Source organism: Bacillus rossius, chromosome 12, assembly GCF_032445375.1.
Source record: "Bacillus rossius redtenbacheri isolate Brsri chromosome 12, Brsri_v3, whole genome shotgun sequence".
Taxonomy (NCBI): domain Eukaryota; kingdom Metazoa; phylum Arthropoda; class Insecta; order Phasmatodea; family Bacillidae; genus Bacillus; species Bacillus rossius.
The window spans coordinates 24,085,682-24,102,925 of record NC_086339.1 but is presented as its reverse complement, the minus strand read 5'-3'; the positions used below and the strand labels follow the sequence as shown (position 1 = coordinate 24,102,925).

At 33.1% G+C, this 17,244-nt stretch overlaps 1 protein-coding gene across 1 annotated transcript in view; it reads left to right on the top strand.

Annotated features, from left to right (window-relative positions):
• The window catches only part of LOC134537728 (uncharacterized), a 47,029-nt gene extending 42,897 nt beyond the window's left edge, over nt 1-4,132 (top strand). Inside the window, exon 3 of the mRNA XM_063378475.1 lies at nt 3,358-4,132. Coding sequence (XP_063234545.1) covers nt 3,358-3,553 — 196 coding nt within the window. The 3' untranslated portion in view covers nt 3,554-4,132. The remainder of the gene's footprint in view (nt 1-3,357) is intronic.
• Nucleotides 4,133-17,244: the final 13,112 nt, after the last annotated feature.

Genomic DNA, 17,244 nt, shown 5'->3' with positions numbered 1-17,244 from the left:
AACGGTTCGAGACCTACTAGATTACAGCTGTCTCAAAAACCACTTTTATACCCAATGGGTGTTCATTAGATAAGTCACGTGCCGTGATCGATCCCATGACCCTTCTCACGAGGGTCTCTTCAGATGGCAACCACAGAAGACCAGATTACATCTAGCTACATCATCCCCCGTGAGTAAGCCTATCGTCTCGCAGACGTCGTGGTCATCAAAGATGGCTAGAATTCACGAGGTGAGGAGTACTGACACACTGAGCTGACGGAAGGGGACATGACTTCCTCTGCAAGAAAACCCACAGCTTTACGCTTTTGCTACCACGCACGCCACTCAAAACTCATGTTATGACCCCCATCGGCTTATTTGGAGGCAAGTCATCGATCGGAAATTTTTTTTAAAAATGTTTTACTATTATTTTCAGTGGTTTGTTATTTGTTTTGGGCCTTTGTGTTTTCGCATGGTGTTTGTTTTCGATCGACACAATATTACACTCGTGTCTTACCTGGGACATGAACCCAGAATCCAGGGAGGTGAAGTGTGTTGGGCCAGCATTGTGAGGGGGGGGGGGGGTACTTTCGAGACCTATTTAATGCATATCTTTGCCCTATAAGACAAAAATTACAAATCTCTTGTTAATATAATCTATATGAAACCTTACACGTTAGGGGATACTCACATACCGTATTTAATTTACCCGAATAGAGGCCAAAGTTTTTATCTCCAAAAATTACCTTCAATATATTGGGTCGGCCTAGAAACGTACATCAAGACAAAAAGCACTCAATAATGTCAATTAAAATAATGACTTATCGGTACTTTAAACAATGAAAGGTATACTATAACCACATTTAATGACTTACACAATTGGATTTGGTTTTCCGTGGACAATAGCAATTTCACTAACTAATATATTGGTTGGGGAATACTGTATGTGTGTAAGCAACATATGTAAGAATTATAGGTAATCAAAACATTAGCCCGCAGAGTTACCAACATCTGTGCTTATTAGGGTGTGTTCCATTTTGATATTATGAAACAGTGTATCAAATGAACAGCAAAATGGCGTCACATTTGAGCATGAACCATCATGGATGTTGGCACAACTGGTGTCTCATCGTAGATAAATACTGTTTTCTAACTTCCGATATTGGTATTGACGTCTTTCGTTACTAGGTATATTATTGTAATCTATGATCAGATTCCATTGTCAAACTAACCTACAAAAAAACTTTCTTAGTAAACACGTGGTAGATAACGTAAGGTGTAATTTAGTGTTTATTATAATATTTATCAGATATTAACGATGGTTGACCATGTTGAAAAGCTTGGAACATCTTCATTTCAAATTTCTAAACAAGAACGGTACTATTTTGATGCTAACTATAAACTTAGTTATAAGGTGTGCCGAAGAAACAAACAACTGTGCGGCTGCACGAAAATTTGGAATTTGTGAAAAAAATGTGCGGCGGTGGCGGAAGCGAAAAGATGAACTTCAAAATGCTTCTTCAACTCGAAAATCTTGCACGGGGTGGTGTGACCGCATGATGCGCCGTGCAGGTTTTTCTTTACGCCGAAGAACATCCTTGGCTCAAAGACTTCCTACTGACTTTGGTGAGAAGTTAACAAAATTTCAGAGATAGGCCTATGTAATTCAACTGAGGGAAAAAAATATTCCTATCTGCTAGGTCAAATTGGAAATGCAGACCAAACCCCTGTTTACTTTGACATGCCTTCAAGTGTTACAGTAACGAAAAAGGGACAAAATCAGTAGTAGTGAAAAGCACGGGAAATGAGAAAGCAAGAATGACAGTGATGTTGTGTGCACTTGCTGATGGCCGGAAACTGCCACCATATGTGGTGTTACGTCGTAAAACAATGCCCAAAGAATGTTTGCTTCCAGGTGTAGTTTTTAGATGTCAGGAGAAAGGTTGGATGGACCAGAATTTGGTTAGTGATTGGTTAAAAGTTGTCTGGAACAATTGGCCTGCTGCACTTCTCAGGAAAAGGGGGATGCTTGTTTTAGATTCATTTAGAGGACACCTTACAGAGCCAGTGAAAAATCATATAAAGAAATTAAACACAGATCTGGTTATCATCCCTGGTGGCATGAACTCGCAACTGCAGGTCTCGGATGTCGTGGTCAACAAGCCATTCAAGGAACAGCTGTGTAAGCACTACAATGAATAGCTCTTATCTGGAAACCACCAGCTAACACCCACAGGAAAAATCAAGAAGCCATCAGTGGCCATGCTCGGTCAGTGGATCCTAAGAGCATGGAACCACATTTCAAGTGACAGCATCGTGAAATGCTTCAAGAAATGCTGTATTTCCAATGCCATGGATGGGTCAGAAAATGATGATTTGTGGCAAGACAGAGTAAGTGGAAGTGAGAAAATGACAGTGAGGAAGAAGAAGACAATACAAGTGATTGTGATTCTAATGTGGAGGAGGACGACTAACTGTTTTTTCCACTGGTCAGTGAACAGGTTTTAGGGGCCGGCCTCTATTCGAATAAATACAGTATCACATTTACAGTTATGGCCGCCGTAAAATGCACATTTTTTTTAACTGTGGGGTTTGGAAATTAATAAATGATATAAAGCATTGTTATTATGTTTATAAACATTTGAAATATAGTTATAACATTTAAAATTGTACAATGCAATTTTTTTTATAAATGGAACAGAAATATTCATATAAAGTTACAGATATTTGTAAATTTGTACATTTAGATGAAAACAACTGTATCAGTACTAAATAGTGTTCACAGAAATACTGGTTTCGGTTTCTTACTCAACCATTTATGCTTTGTGTTGTCCCAGTACATAGGTACCTCAAATAGTTATTGATAAACCGTTCCCTGAATAGCTTTCCAGTAGTAACTGCGCACATTAATACACTTTTAAAATTATATTTTCCATGGTTTAAAAAATATATGCTTAAATGAAATATCAATTACCTAAAATATAAAATTATCTCGAAAAAAAAGTATTTCATATAAGTATAAAAAAAATCCTTAGTCATGTGTTGTAATAATATGTTGTAAAAAAAAAATTTTTCTTGTAGTTTTACAAACTTATTTCTTGGCAACTGGCTTCCAAAGGAATCTTTTGTAAAAGTACAAAAAAAAATTCTGTGTGAAATTGATAGTAGGGAAGAGAGCAAGGAGTTCCTGAGTCGTTTTTAAGGTGCACACAATAATTATGGCACGTCCTTGAGCTCTCGGTTCCTCTGGATGGCCCTGCCGCTGCCGGTGTCCTCGCAAGGAGATCCGGCGAGCATCCAGCCCCAGCATCCAGGGTGACGAGACACGGGCGAGGTTTGGGACCGCGCGCGCGCGTGCGTGTGTCTTCGTGTCCGCAGGGTGGTGCTGAAGAGGCAGGCGTCGAACCACACCGAGTGGAGCGCCGTGCTGTCGACCGGGCCGGGGGGAGGCGCCAACATCGCCCTCATCGACATGGACGTGGGCGACAAGGCGGCGCTGTTCCTCCAGGGCGGCGCGCTGCAAGGCGAGCCTGAGACGTCGTCCTTCAGTGGCCTCCGGGTGGCCAAGAAGTAGACTCCTCCTCCGCCTCCTCCCCCCATGGGGGAGCAGTGTACCAATCCACACACACACCCACCTACCAGCCTCCTCCACACTGCAGTCACACGCGCCCATGTCCGGGCGTCCCCGAAAAGAGCGATACCTACCTGTGCACGCGGAACCAAGGAGGGTGGGGCGATTCCCCTTTCCTCCCGCCCTCCAACACAACCTTATGATAGAAACTCGTACTGGAAAAAAATTAATCTGGGATAAACTTAATACACACCCTGTGACCCCAATTTTCACACACTTCTGAAACCTGTTTGGTTGGACGAGAGGTTCCACGGTGCCACACCAAACTTTTAGACTGTTGGGAACCCTACCCAAGATTATTTACTTCAGCATGCTCTTTTGTTTCTCGACGTATTGGATACTTTCGGTGATAAAACTTCCTTAGCTGTGCTCTGGTGTGAGAGGCCTTCCGTTTCGTTGTGTGGCATTTCGTTTCTGCTTTTTTTTTTTATTTCCCGCAAGACTTTTCTTCTCAATCCTGTATTTAACATTGCATGATTTTTTTTTTTTTTTTTTTTTTTTTAAATATAAAATGAACCCACCTCATCTTTAGTCTTCAGCTGATGCGCGCTGTTTCCTTTAGGACCTAGCTCCGACGCCAGCGAGTGAAGAAAGATAAAAGAAACTTGTGTTTTTTTTTTGTTCCTACTCTGTGATAAACTAGTGCGCACCAGTTTTCTTCTCGCAAGCTGAACTGCATTTAGGCTTAGAACAGTACTGTGTTAACTTTACAACTCATCTAGTCTTCCTGAACTGAATTTTTACTTAGGAGTAAGCCTACATTGTATACTCTGAAAATAACATATACTCCTTTATTTTAAGCTAACCTCAAGTTCTCTTGGAACTCAAGAATTAAAGAAAAAAAGTTTTGTTTTGAGAGTGATTAGGTGATGCTGGTATATATGAACGTTGAAAAAATTGATTCTATTATGTTTGGTAAGTCTTTGATTGATGGCAAAATTTTTTAAGTCCAATATTGATCTCGATGTGAATAATAGTCTTCTTATAATTTAATTTTGGCACACTAATTATGGTGAAATTTTTCTTACAGGACTTGCACAAAATAGTGAATGTTTTTGTTAGAAGTGCAACACCTTCATTCATATACATATTCCTGGTAAACAACTTACAATGAAATTAACATATGGTTTGAAAAAAAAAAAAATGTGTGCAGTTTACTGAAATAACTTTTATTGCACAATTGGACTATAAAAACACGAATTACTAAAATGCATGCATGTACAGTTCTTATATCTCTCCCAAGCACAGACACTATAATTAAGACCGAAATTACATGTTAAAAATTTACTGAGGTTTATAGAGTGTTTTATAATATACTGAAACTAATAGTTTTCTATGTAGCACATTTTATGAATCATTATGCTTTAATTACATTTCTGTTCTAACTACTGTACTTATCTTTAATGGCACAAGCCCTCTGTTCAATGCAGAGATGCAGTAATAACTTAGTATCACTTAACATTGATCATACATCATCAGATTACCAGAATTACAATACTAGTAGAGACTGTTATTTGTGGAAGGAAACTAAATACTCAAGGTAACTAATAATGCATGATTTGTTAAAAATATACAGATTATCCTTTTAAGTTGATTTCAAATACTTTAATCACCCATTCAGATAATTCAATAAGTGCATTTTTTTGAAGACTAGTTGAAATTAAAGTTTTTAATTTCATTATCTGTGAATTTGAAATAGAACAGTCATAACATACTTGCAGCCGAAAATTATTTCATGCATGTTTAAGACCCGAAAATTCTTTCATGCATGTTTAAGACAAACCTGATCCTTTATCATCACAGAAATCATCTTGCAAAAACTTGTCAAGAAATGTGTTGAGAAGCCCTTAATTTTTGTTTTGATTTTGTATTGTGATAGGTTGAATGTGGTGAATTTGTTGTCTTCACTTGCACAGAGGGCTTTTAAGTTATAGACTAAGAGCTTATAGCTATTTGTTTCTAGAATACTAAGTGTTTCATTATTAAATTTATGTAACAATTTAATAAATCTAAATCTAACAGGTTTCTTCTATTTCTCTCTTTCAGTATAATTTGAAATGGTGTGTCCTGGATCCTGTTATCCTTTTCTGGGTTTGGGACCTTCTAGCAAACACTGGGAGCTATGGTACTTCTTTGCTGGTAGAACACTTCTTCAAATGGTACAAGAATTTGGTAAAGAATTGTGTTTTTTTTTTTTGGGTTAAAAGGCTGCTTGAATACTTCTCAGAGAACACAAACTGACCTTTTATTATCTTTTGATGAAACCATTTTCTGGATAATGTGTAACATATAAACAATCCATTTTTTGGTACTAAAAAAATTAAATATAGGTACAGATAGTTAAATTTAGTAATTTGACTAGTAACTAGTAGAAAAATACCTTCTGCTTTAGTTTTTATAGCATTTATTCTACCCTTGTAGTACAAGTCATTATTCATCGACATTATATTTATATAATTTTTCTCAGTGTTAGTTTTGAGGTAAGAAACAGAATTGATGTAATAACAAACAATATTTCTGAATAGTCTGATTATGGACAACATTTATAAAAACTTTACTCGCCCATACAAGTTTTCCTTTTAGTTAAATTTCTAATGTGTGTATTATGTACAATGTAATGACTTAAAAGAGTGTTTCCACACACACAGTTTTTGGTTTGAAAAATTTGTTATGAAGATTGTATTGCAAGCGAAATAGGCAAGTTCAGGGAGTCTTCAAAGTTAATATGTATTACAATATAAAATTTTACCATCATAACTCGAAGTTCCACTGAGATGCGATACCGACAAAGATGCCAATTTAGTGTTTAGCACACAGAGGCGAAGAGGCAATTTAACTCCTTCCTACTGTATAATGTTCTTTTTCTTAACTTTAAACACACAAATGGTATAAAACAAAACACTTCATTCAAGTGCATACAGTTTCACATATTGGAGTTTATCTTGGATCTCTTGATTAATTTTTGTTCTTAAAATTTATTTTGTTATCAAAAGTCAAAGGGTACAATATTTATCTTTTTATCAATATATTTAAGAGACTACATGTTTTTTATACTTCTCCATCATTACATTCAGAACTTTCTTAAGGTTTTTTACTTCCTACTTTTTTTTAAAAAAAGAGTGGTAAAAATAAAAATAACATTGATGTACGTATTACAACTCAAGAAACATTTTTTTTATTACTAGAGTTTATTTATATTTTAAATACAATTTTTGTATTATATAATGTGTTACCTCATTTTTACTTTTGCAAATAATTCTTGTAAATACATAATGAAAAGGATTAAGATACTTGATTTATTTCTGTCGAATTTATCAATATCTTAAACATTTAATTTGTGTTTTTTACACAGGAAAAAATTCTTGACCTCTTTTCTGCCCCTATTTTAATACAATCGTAAAAAATTTACCTAGAGAGACTTTCTTCTTAGTTTATTCTTCTAACAACTTTATATAATCACTTTTAAGTCTGAACAACACTTTCAACAGTAAAATCTTAGCATTACATTTATTGCGGCCAATAATAATTTCCTATGATGGGGTATTTTAGATCTAATATCGTAATTTTATTCTTTTACCTGTATCTTCTATAAAATGGTTAAAGTGTAAACATTTAGATTACTTTCTATCACTAGTGTTAAGCAGTTTCAAAAATTTCAGACATTTCTTCAGTGCAAATTAATATATGATTTTATTTAAAAGAGAACTGATATTCCTTATATTATTAATTATTATATTATTAATTTCGGTACTTACTCTTTCTCTCTCTCTTTCTCTCTCTCTTTCTCTCTCTCTTTCTCTCTCTCTCTTTCTCTCTCTCTTTCTCTCTCTCTTTCTCTCTCTCTCTCTCTCTCTCTCTCTCTCTCTTATATATATGTATAATATATATAATCTTCTAAATAGCAAACAAGATTTACTCCTTTGGTATGTATATTATTTTATTTTTTACTGACATTCTACAAACATTTAAGTTTATTTATATTACGTACTTTAAATAATGTTCTTGATTTTATACTCCAAAATGTTTTTTTTTTTTTAATGTTGCTAATTGAGTTACTAGAAGAAATGTTCATTTTTTTTGTACTGAGTGTCATAAGTTTACAGAGTTATAAATTTTATTTGCCTTTTTTTGAATCAATTCAGTTTTCTTTTGCTATCACCTATTTAGTTTACATATACTTTACAAAACTCATGATGAGCATCCAAACATTTTGTCTTTTTCTTAATATGTATTTTCTTGCAACACACAATCCTCACAAATCTTATTTTTATACTGGTTTTGGTCACAAGGATATGTCTAGTGAGTGTTGATAAGTTTATTGAATTTTTTGTTACTGGTTAAAGTTTAAAAATATTTTTTTTTCTTTGCCCAATCACAATTTTGCTAGGAACATGTCATCATGTCCTTTGACTGAATCATTCTGACCAAATTTCTTTATGAATTTGGCTCCCTCATAAACAAATTTTTAATTTTAAATAATAAATACTTCAGCTAAAAATGGTTTATTATTTTGTTTAATGCCATATAACTTGTGAATAAAATATTAATAGTTATACAATTTCTTAACCAAAAATCTTCGTAAACTTTCCTTAAGCAATTCCATGTCAATAACGAGTCTATAAATTTCTTTTACTCTTTATGTCTCTATTTCACATTCCAGTTGTAGTGCTCTTTTTCTCAGTATATTATCTACTATTTTTTTATTATCTACTATTATTACTACTTTTATAACCCCTAGTTCTCTTTTCTCACATTGATCTCTTTGTTCATAGTTAAGTTTTATAACTTTGAGTACTTTCCTCTCTTTTTGTTTGTAATCTTATGTTTATTTACAAACATATATATATATATATATATATATATATATATATATATACACATATATATATATATATATTAACTCTAAGCTCATTGTTTACACCCTTAGTACCTCTTTTATTCACACTTTTATCTCTTTGGTCACATTACTCTCAGTAGTATTTTTTTTTCACATTGTCTCTTTAGAACCAATATAATTTCTTTATACAGAAAATTTATCTTTTTATTTATGCTCTTATGCTTTATTTAATACCTACCTGTCCTTTTTGTTCTCATTCCCTCTTACACTTCGCATTTTTGGTCACTTTTTACTTTGTGTACACTCCTCTCTCTTTGTAAGTTTACTGTTTATATTTGTTTCCAATCTTGCATTTTTCTTTACATACTTATATTATTTATATACTCCTATCTTTTTGTTCATGCTTTTATTTATTTATTATCTGTCTCTACTCTTTGTCCATTCTCTCTACTATTTGATGTCACTGTCTTTCTTTTACTCTCATCTTTGTTCACTTTTTTATTTCCTTGTCAATACTTTTCATTATTCTTGCTTTATTGTTTTTGTACACATATATAATTTTTTGAGTTCATTCTATTTCTTTATCTAACTTATTGTCTTTTTTGTGACTTTGTTCACTACTTAGCTCACACTTTATCTAAACTTTTATCAATTTGTTACTTCTAAATATCTAGTGTCATATCTTAGTTAAATTTTTCATCTTTATGTTCACAATTTTATCTTTATATTCATATTATTTCCTTTTATTTAAATTCTTCTGCTTCTTCTTCTTCACTTTACAGTTATCTGCTCTTCTATATAATAAAATGTTTTTACTCATTTTGTTCATTCTATTTATATTTATATTTGATTGTTCTTTATCCAGAATCTTTTTATTCATCCAATTAGTACACTGTCTATGATATGTTTTATAGCAAATGTTTATAATTATTTGTTCATGTTTATCTTTTTATTCAGATTCTAATGCTTATTACTTTTATGGTGTCACCACACTTTTAAACTCTGGTCCCTATTTACAATTATATGCCTACCTTGTTGTTTACACTTTTATTTCTTTGATAAATTTATTCACTATAGTCTGTTTGTTTGCAGGCTGATGATATTATATTCATAGAGATTTGTATGGTACTCTTTTATCTCTTTAGTCACACTATTTACTACTATCTCTTTTTTTTACATACATTACCATTATAACTTTTTTTGTTTCAAATTAATTTCTTACCATTCTTATCTCTTATTTTACAGACTCATTACTTACCATATTTATCAAGAGCATACGCAGAATTTAATTTGAATTGATATGGGGCAAGCAGGACAACTTTTCCTACTTTTTTCTAATTTATTTCCTTTTGTTGGTGGAATGGGGGTACGGTGAGTGATAGATCCCCCAAACCCCCCTTCTGCATATGCTCTTGATTTTTAGATCTTTCTTTCAACTCTCATATCGTTAAGTGCTCTTTTCATTTTATTTGGTCACTCTTTTTGTTTGGTTTCACCTTAATCTCTGTGTTTATGCTCTCACTTTTTAGCTTATGTCCTTAACTTTTTGTTTACCCTCTTCACTATTTTATGCTCTTTATATTTTCACTACCACTACGTACCTCATTGCTTGAACTCACTTCGCTCACTCTTCTTCCTAGTTCATGTTTATTGCTCTTTGGCTGCACTTTAAACTCTTAATTCAGCATCTTACTTCATGTTCCTATCTTTTTTATTTCATTACCTACCTCTATTTATGTCACATTTTTTGTCAAATTTATCTCTTATTTAACATTACCTCTTTTGTTTTTTTACACTAATTTATGTGCCTATTATCGTATCTCTATTTACTTTATTAATCTTCTTTGTTCTTTGTTCTCACAGTTTAGTTCATGTCCACTCTCTTCACTATTTTACTCTCCTATACTTCTAATGTATAAATCATGTTACTTATACTCTTTTTATACTCTCTTATTTCTTAATTCCTGTTCAAATTGTCTTAATTTTACACTTAACTACTCCACTGTTTATAATTATATTTTAAATACTATTATATAATTTGTTCATTCACTTATTTTTTTCCATTCTCATATCTTTATTTACTTTTTTCATCTCCTTTATTCTAATATAATTTTTTTATTGTGTTCATGCTCCACCTTCTTAACTATCTTACATTCTTATCTTTTTAATTTTCTCACCTTATTGCTTGTACTCTTTTTGAACACATTATTGATTCTTGAAGCCTCATACTTTTTATATGACTATCTTATTGTTTATTTTTCCTCTTTAGTTGCTATCACAATTATTGTTAAACACTCTTGTCTCTTTCACCACAATATTCATAATCATCTCTTTGTTTGAACTCTCACCTCTTCCTATTCTTTTCTTAAATCTTTGTTCAAACTCATATCAGTAGCAATAATTTTACATTTTAGTACATAATGTTTTATTATCTTTACTATTATAAACTTTCTTTCTGATACTCTCTAACTTATTTTTATTCTCTTCACATCTACTCTATTTCTTACTTCATGTTCACATCACTTTGTTTACTCTTTAAACTTTCTATAGCTTTTAAATTTGATTTGTTCTTATATTTCCTATTTAGAATCTCTTGATTATATTTTCCTCTTATTTACAACTATATCTTTGTTTAAATCTACTCTCTTTGGCCATACTATTATCTATTTGTTCATAATTTTATCTATTTGTTCTCATGCTCATATCTTTTTTCAAACTCATATCTTAGTTCACTTTTTCTTCTCCACAAATTCTTATTTATGGTTTAAATTCTTATTTATAATCTACACTCTTGTATTTTGAACCCATGTTTAATTCTTTGTTAACACTTTTGATATTTTTTTTCAAGTTATTGTCTTTTTCTTTAAACTTGTATCTCTTTGGTAATATTTTCATCATTTTCATCTTCTATAGGTACCTAGTGGCAGGTTTAGACTTTGTGGGGCTTTGGGCTACTGAGCCTTAATATTTTGGAGAGGGGCCTTACTGGGGAGTTTTGGGAGTATGGAATAGCTACCAGACAAAAAATAATTTCTGAGGCTTTCCCGCAGAAAAAAAAAAAAATAAACTCTTTAAAACAATGTTTTTAAGCCAACTTTCAGCTTAAATTCCAACTATGCCATCTTTAGTAATGTGGATATTCTCTCTTATTAAATTATACTCGTGTTAGTTTTGTAAATGTTAAGACAAAATCCCGGCAAAATTGCATCAATAAATATGTTTAAAATATATATAATTATTTAATATGAAATTATGAAAACTGAATTAAAATCAAAATGGTATTAACCAGCACTTGAAATGGCATGCTAATAACAATTCAATCCTTCCCTTTCTATTGATGTCCATTTTTTTTAAAGAAAGCTAGACAAGCAAGGGCTCAGGACTCTGCTAGACGCAGGGCGCTGGGCGGTTGCCTTGCTTGTCCGGCCCTGCATATACCTCTTTGTTCATCTTATCAACCTTTTTATTTGTGCATTTTCTCATTCGACCTTAACTCTTTATGCCCTTTTTTTTTTTTACTTTCTTACTTGTACTCTGTTCACACTTTATTGTTCTGTTTTTACCACTTTATTTTAGTTAATTGTCTTATCTTTTTTTTTTTTTGCATTTCTACCTTTTTACTAATGCGCATATGATTATTTACAAAAATATGCTTGTTGATCTTTTACTTATTACACTATTCACGTGGGTTTTTTTTGTCCATGTTTCTTTACAATCTCATCTGTTTGCTCAGACTCTTTTCTCTATAAAATTTTTTTCTCTTGGTTCATGATTACTGTCTGCTCTTTGTTCACAATCTTGTGTCTTTCATGTTCTATTTTATTTCTGATGGTCTTACTGCTTTGGTAATGCTCTCATCTCTTTACATTATCATTTATTTACATTCACTATTATCACTTTGTTTATAACCAAAAATAATTTTTCACTATTTGTATATCATTTTAAAGTTATTTTATACATACTTGCTTTTACTATCTCATTATTCACTCTTAACTTTTGTTTATACTCTTATCTGCTTCTTTATCCTCTTACTTTTTGCAGTGCTGTTACTTCTTAGTTCTTATGATAACTTTTCGTAATTAATCACAATTTTATTTTATACTTACACACATACATGTTCTTGTTATTTTCATAGACAAAACGATAACAGTTTCTTTCTATCAACACAAAATAAAAACCGTCAATTTATATAAACAAAACATAAACGGGAAATCGATACAATGGATGGCGCTAAATTTGAATTCATTTTAACACGCCCCTCTCAAATTTTTGCGTCTCTACAGACTTTTAATCCCATTGCTTCTGCATGACGATGATGCGCAGGTCCTGGAAGCGGCTTTGTGAGAGCATCAGCAGGCATTATTTCTGTTGGTATATATCTTAAACTTAGTTCATCATTTTTCAACAATTGACGCACAAAATGGTATCTTGTAGCAATGTGTTTAGTGCGTGAGTGACAAGTAGCATTTTCTGCAATGTATTTCGCACCTCTGTTGTCTGTTCCGAGATCTATTTTTGATAAATCAATCAAGTTCAATTCCAACATTAAATTTCGTAAATACAAAGCTTCGCGAGCTGTTTCTGACAAGGCTACATATTCAGCTTCAGTGGACGAAATCGCAACTGATTTCTGTTTCTACGAACGCCATGATATTGCAGCTCCACTTAATGTAAATACATATCCTGTGTATGAAATTCTATCGAAGATATAATTTGCGTGATCTGCGTCAGAATATCCTTGAATTCCATATGAGTTCCCCTTAAATGCTAGGCCATAATTTTGGGTACCTCGTAAATAACGTAATACACGTTTAGCTGCTGACCAATGAATATCTTGGTACTTTTCATTGAACTGCGATAATCTGTTTACAATAAATGTAATGTCCGGACGAGTAGCGATTGCCAAATACATCAATGATCCAATTAATTGTCTGAATGGTTTTTCTTCACTCCCTTTTCGATTTGAATTTCCATCTGGTAACTTTGCTTGATGTTCACAGGGAGTGTTTACAGGATTACATTCTTCCATGTTAAATTTTTTCAAAAGATCGTTTATATATTTTTGTTGACTCAATATAATTTCACCATTTTCTTGATTAATTTCAACTCCTAAACAGTGTCGTGCTAATCCTAAATCTTTTACTTCGAATTCTTTTGCCAGACCAGTTTTAATTTCATTTAGCTTCTTTTCATTCTTTGATATGTACAAAATATCGTCAACGTAGACAACTAAAATCGTATACTGATCTTCACTCATGTTGTAATATAAGCAAGTTTCGCTTGCGGCTGAAATAAGTCCAATACCTTGCAACACCTCACTTAATCTTTTATGCCACTGACGACCAGCTTGTCGTAGACCATATAACGCTTTCCTTAACTTACAAACTTTATGCCCTTGTGCTAGTGTCAGGAGCATTTTTTGAGCTTCTTTTCCTATTTTGCTGTTTATACCATCATTTGTAATTATTTCTTGTAAAGCTTCTTGAATGTACTGTGGGGGTTCCATAAATATTTCTTCTTCTAAACTTCCATTTAAATAAGCTGCGACAATGTCCAATTGAAAAACTGGCAGTTTTTCACGAGCAGCCAGTGCCATCAAAAGTCTAACTGAATCTAATCTTGCTACAGGAGCAAATGTATCAGTAAAATCAACCCCTTGTCGCTGCGTAAAACCACGAGCTACAACTCTTGCTTTTCTTCGCTCAAGTGTTCCATCGGGCTTTAATTTATTTTTAAGAACAATTTTACTTGTGATAACTGCTCTATGTTTAGGACGTTCAACTATTTCCCAAGTATTATATTTTATCAAACCTCGAATTTCTTTAGAGATAGCTTACATCCATTCAGCTGCTTCGTTTCCAGTCATAGCTTCTTTCAGTGTTATGTTAACCAAGTTTGCTTCGTCGAGTATGTCAATTTCATTTTCTGCACCATCAACAAATATTTCATCATCACTCAGAACTCCTTGCGTTCCAGTATGGTTATAATTTTCATATTATTCTTGATCTTCATTTACTTTTGCTGTTGGTCCAGTGTTATAAATTTTACGCGGTCTTCCTCGTTTACCTAATCTCTCCAATCGTGGTCTTCCGGGCATTTTATGCAAAATTGGCTGAAAAATTTCATCTTGTGCCTGTTCTTTTTTATTTATTTGCTCATTTCCTATTTCTTCATTTTCTTCCTGAATTTTATTTTGCATATGTACACATTCAAAATCATCTTTATTACTCTCAATGGTTTTACTTCCCTTTTCTTCATTCAAAAATTGGTTTTCCAGTATTCGTACATCTCTTGCTACAACAACTTTCCTTTCAACTGGAATCCATACTCGATAGCCTTTCGATTCTTCAGAATAACCTACCAGCACACCTTCTTGTGATCGTGAATCAAATTTTGATTTTCCTAATCCTTTTTCCAAAACAAATGTTTTTGCGCCAAACACTTTCAAGTTACTCAAGTCCGGCACTTCTTTGTTCCAAGCTTCAAATGGAGAATGACTGTCTAGACTAGATGTTGGGCACCTGTTTCTCAAATAATTTGAAGTAGATACTGCTTCAGCCCAAAATCCATGACCTAATCCAGAACTTATCAAAAGACATCGTGCCATTTCAACTAATGTTCTATTTTTTCGTTCTGCCATTCCATTTTGTTGTGGTGTATAAGGAACTGTCAGACGTCGACGAATACCATTTTTCTTTAAGAAATCATCAAATTCCTTATTGCAATATTCTTTACCGTTGTCTGACATCAAACATTTTATTTTACGACCAGTTTGTGTTTCAACACAAACTTTGTATTCCTTAAAAACTCGAAAAACATCACTTTTATTTCTAATGAATCGAACTTCACACCAACGAGTGCTGTCGTCAATGAATGTCACGAAATACCTAGCGTGTCCTAATGACTCTGTTCTTGATGGTCCCCAGACGTCGGTATGTATTAATTCCAATATGTTTGTACATTTTTCAGATTTCTTGGGAAATGGCAAGGCGGTCATTTTTCCTCGTAAACATACCTCACATGTTCCCAACTGCTTTTCTCCATTTAGCTTTATTCCAACAGCTAATCCTTTTCGCGGAATCTTTAACAAGTCTTCTTCATTCAAATGACCAAGACGATGATGCCATAACTTCAAACTAGCAGAGTTATCGTTTGCAACATTTGTTTGTTCTCTACTACCGCAAACATAGTATAGATTTCCAACTCTTTGTGCTAACAGTTTTATCTTACCATCTTTCCCGAAAACTGTTGCACCAGTTTTGTGAAAAGTGACTGTATTTTCGTGATCAGTGATTCTCGCAACAGATAACAGATTTGTTCTCAATTCTTTTACTAACAGTGTATCATTTAGTTTTACCGACCTGTTTACTTTCCCATCCGTAGTAGTAACTTGCGCAGTTCCTTTTGCAACAATTTCAGTCTCCGCACTGCTAGCTAACAAAACTTTTCCATTTGTTGATGACATATTTAGAAACGCTGCTTCATTACAACACATGTGAGACGTGCAACCACTATCCAGACACCATCGATCATCGCTTGATGTAATCTTCGTATGTAAAGATTCCTCGGTAATTTTATCTTTGATTTTGAACACATCTTCAACTTGAGATTCAACTTTTGACGAAAATTCTTGACCATCATCACTTAGTTTTCTGGGACAATCAATTGCCTTATGTCCTATTTGATTACATTTAAAACAGTTGTATTTGAAAGGCCTATTAAAATCACTATTGTATCTGCGTGGACTTCCTCGATATTGCTTGAAACTTTTCTGATTTTTCCTTACCCACATAACCTCAGAATCGTCTGTATCTCGTTGATTTTTAGCTTCATACCTTTCGATAATTTTTTCTCGAAGAACATCCGGTTTTGGCAATTCGTTTTGAGACTCCATTGCACATCTAAACATTTCAAAACTTGGTGGTAGTGCGTTTAGAAGTAACGTTGATTGTAAATCATTGTGCATCTGAATGCCCATAGCTGATAGTTTTGCAATTATATCGAAAAACTCCATCAGTTGTGTGTGGAAATCATCATTTTCCCTTATTTTGTACGAAGTTACGCGTTTTAATAAACTTGCCCTTTTTACTGGTCCTGTGGAATCATATTCTGACTTTAACTTATCCCAAACTTGTTTTGAAGTTTTTAAACCTTTTACCATACGTAATAAACTGGGATCTATTGCAATTATTAGATCTGATTTTGCTTTAGCATCTTCATCCTCCCACTTTTCAAGGTCTCGTAGTGAAGCGTCCTTACCTTCAACTGGTTCTGGTCTTGGCTTTCTTCCATTTACGTATACCCATGTTCCATTTTTAACCATCACAGCTTCAATTTGAATTGCCCAAGTATCGTAGTTCTCCTTTGTGAGAGGTTTAATCGAACTTGACGAAGAAAACATCTTAAAAAACTTATTAAGTCTGATCAAATTTTCACGAAGCACAACTTTTACATTCAGTGGATCAACAATTTATATTTTAAGCACTCTGGGCCCATAACCTGATAACTTTTCGTAATTAATCACAATTTTATTTTATACTTACACACATACATGTTCTTGTTATTTTCATAGACAAAATGATAACAGTTTCTTTCTATCAACACAAAATAAAAACCGTCAATTTATATAAACAAAACATAAACGGGAAATCGATACAATGGATGGCGCTAAATTTGAATTCATTTTAACATCTTACTCCTAGCTTTATTTGCTCTACAATTTTTTTTCTATACCTGTGCCTCAATGAATATTTTTCATTGTTCAAGCTCTTATATTTATCCCTATCTTTTTGTTCAT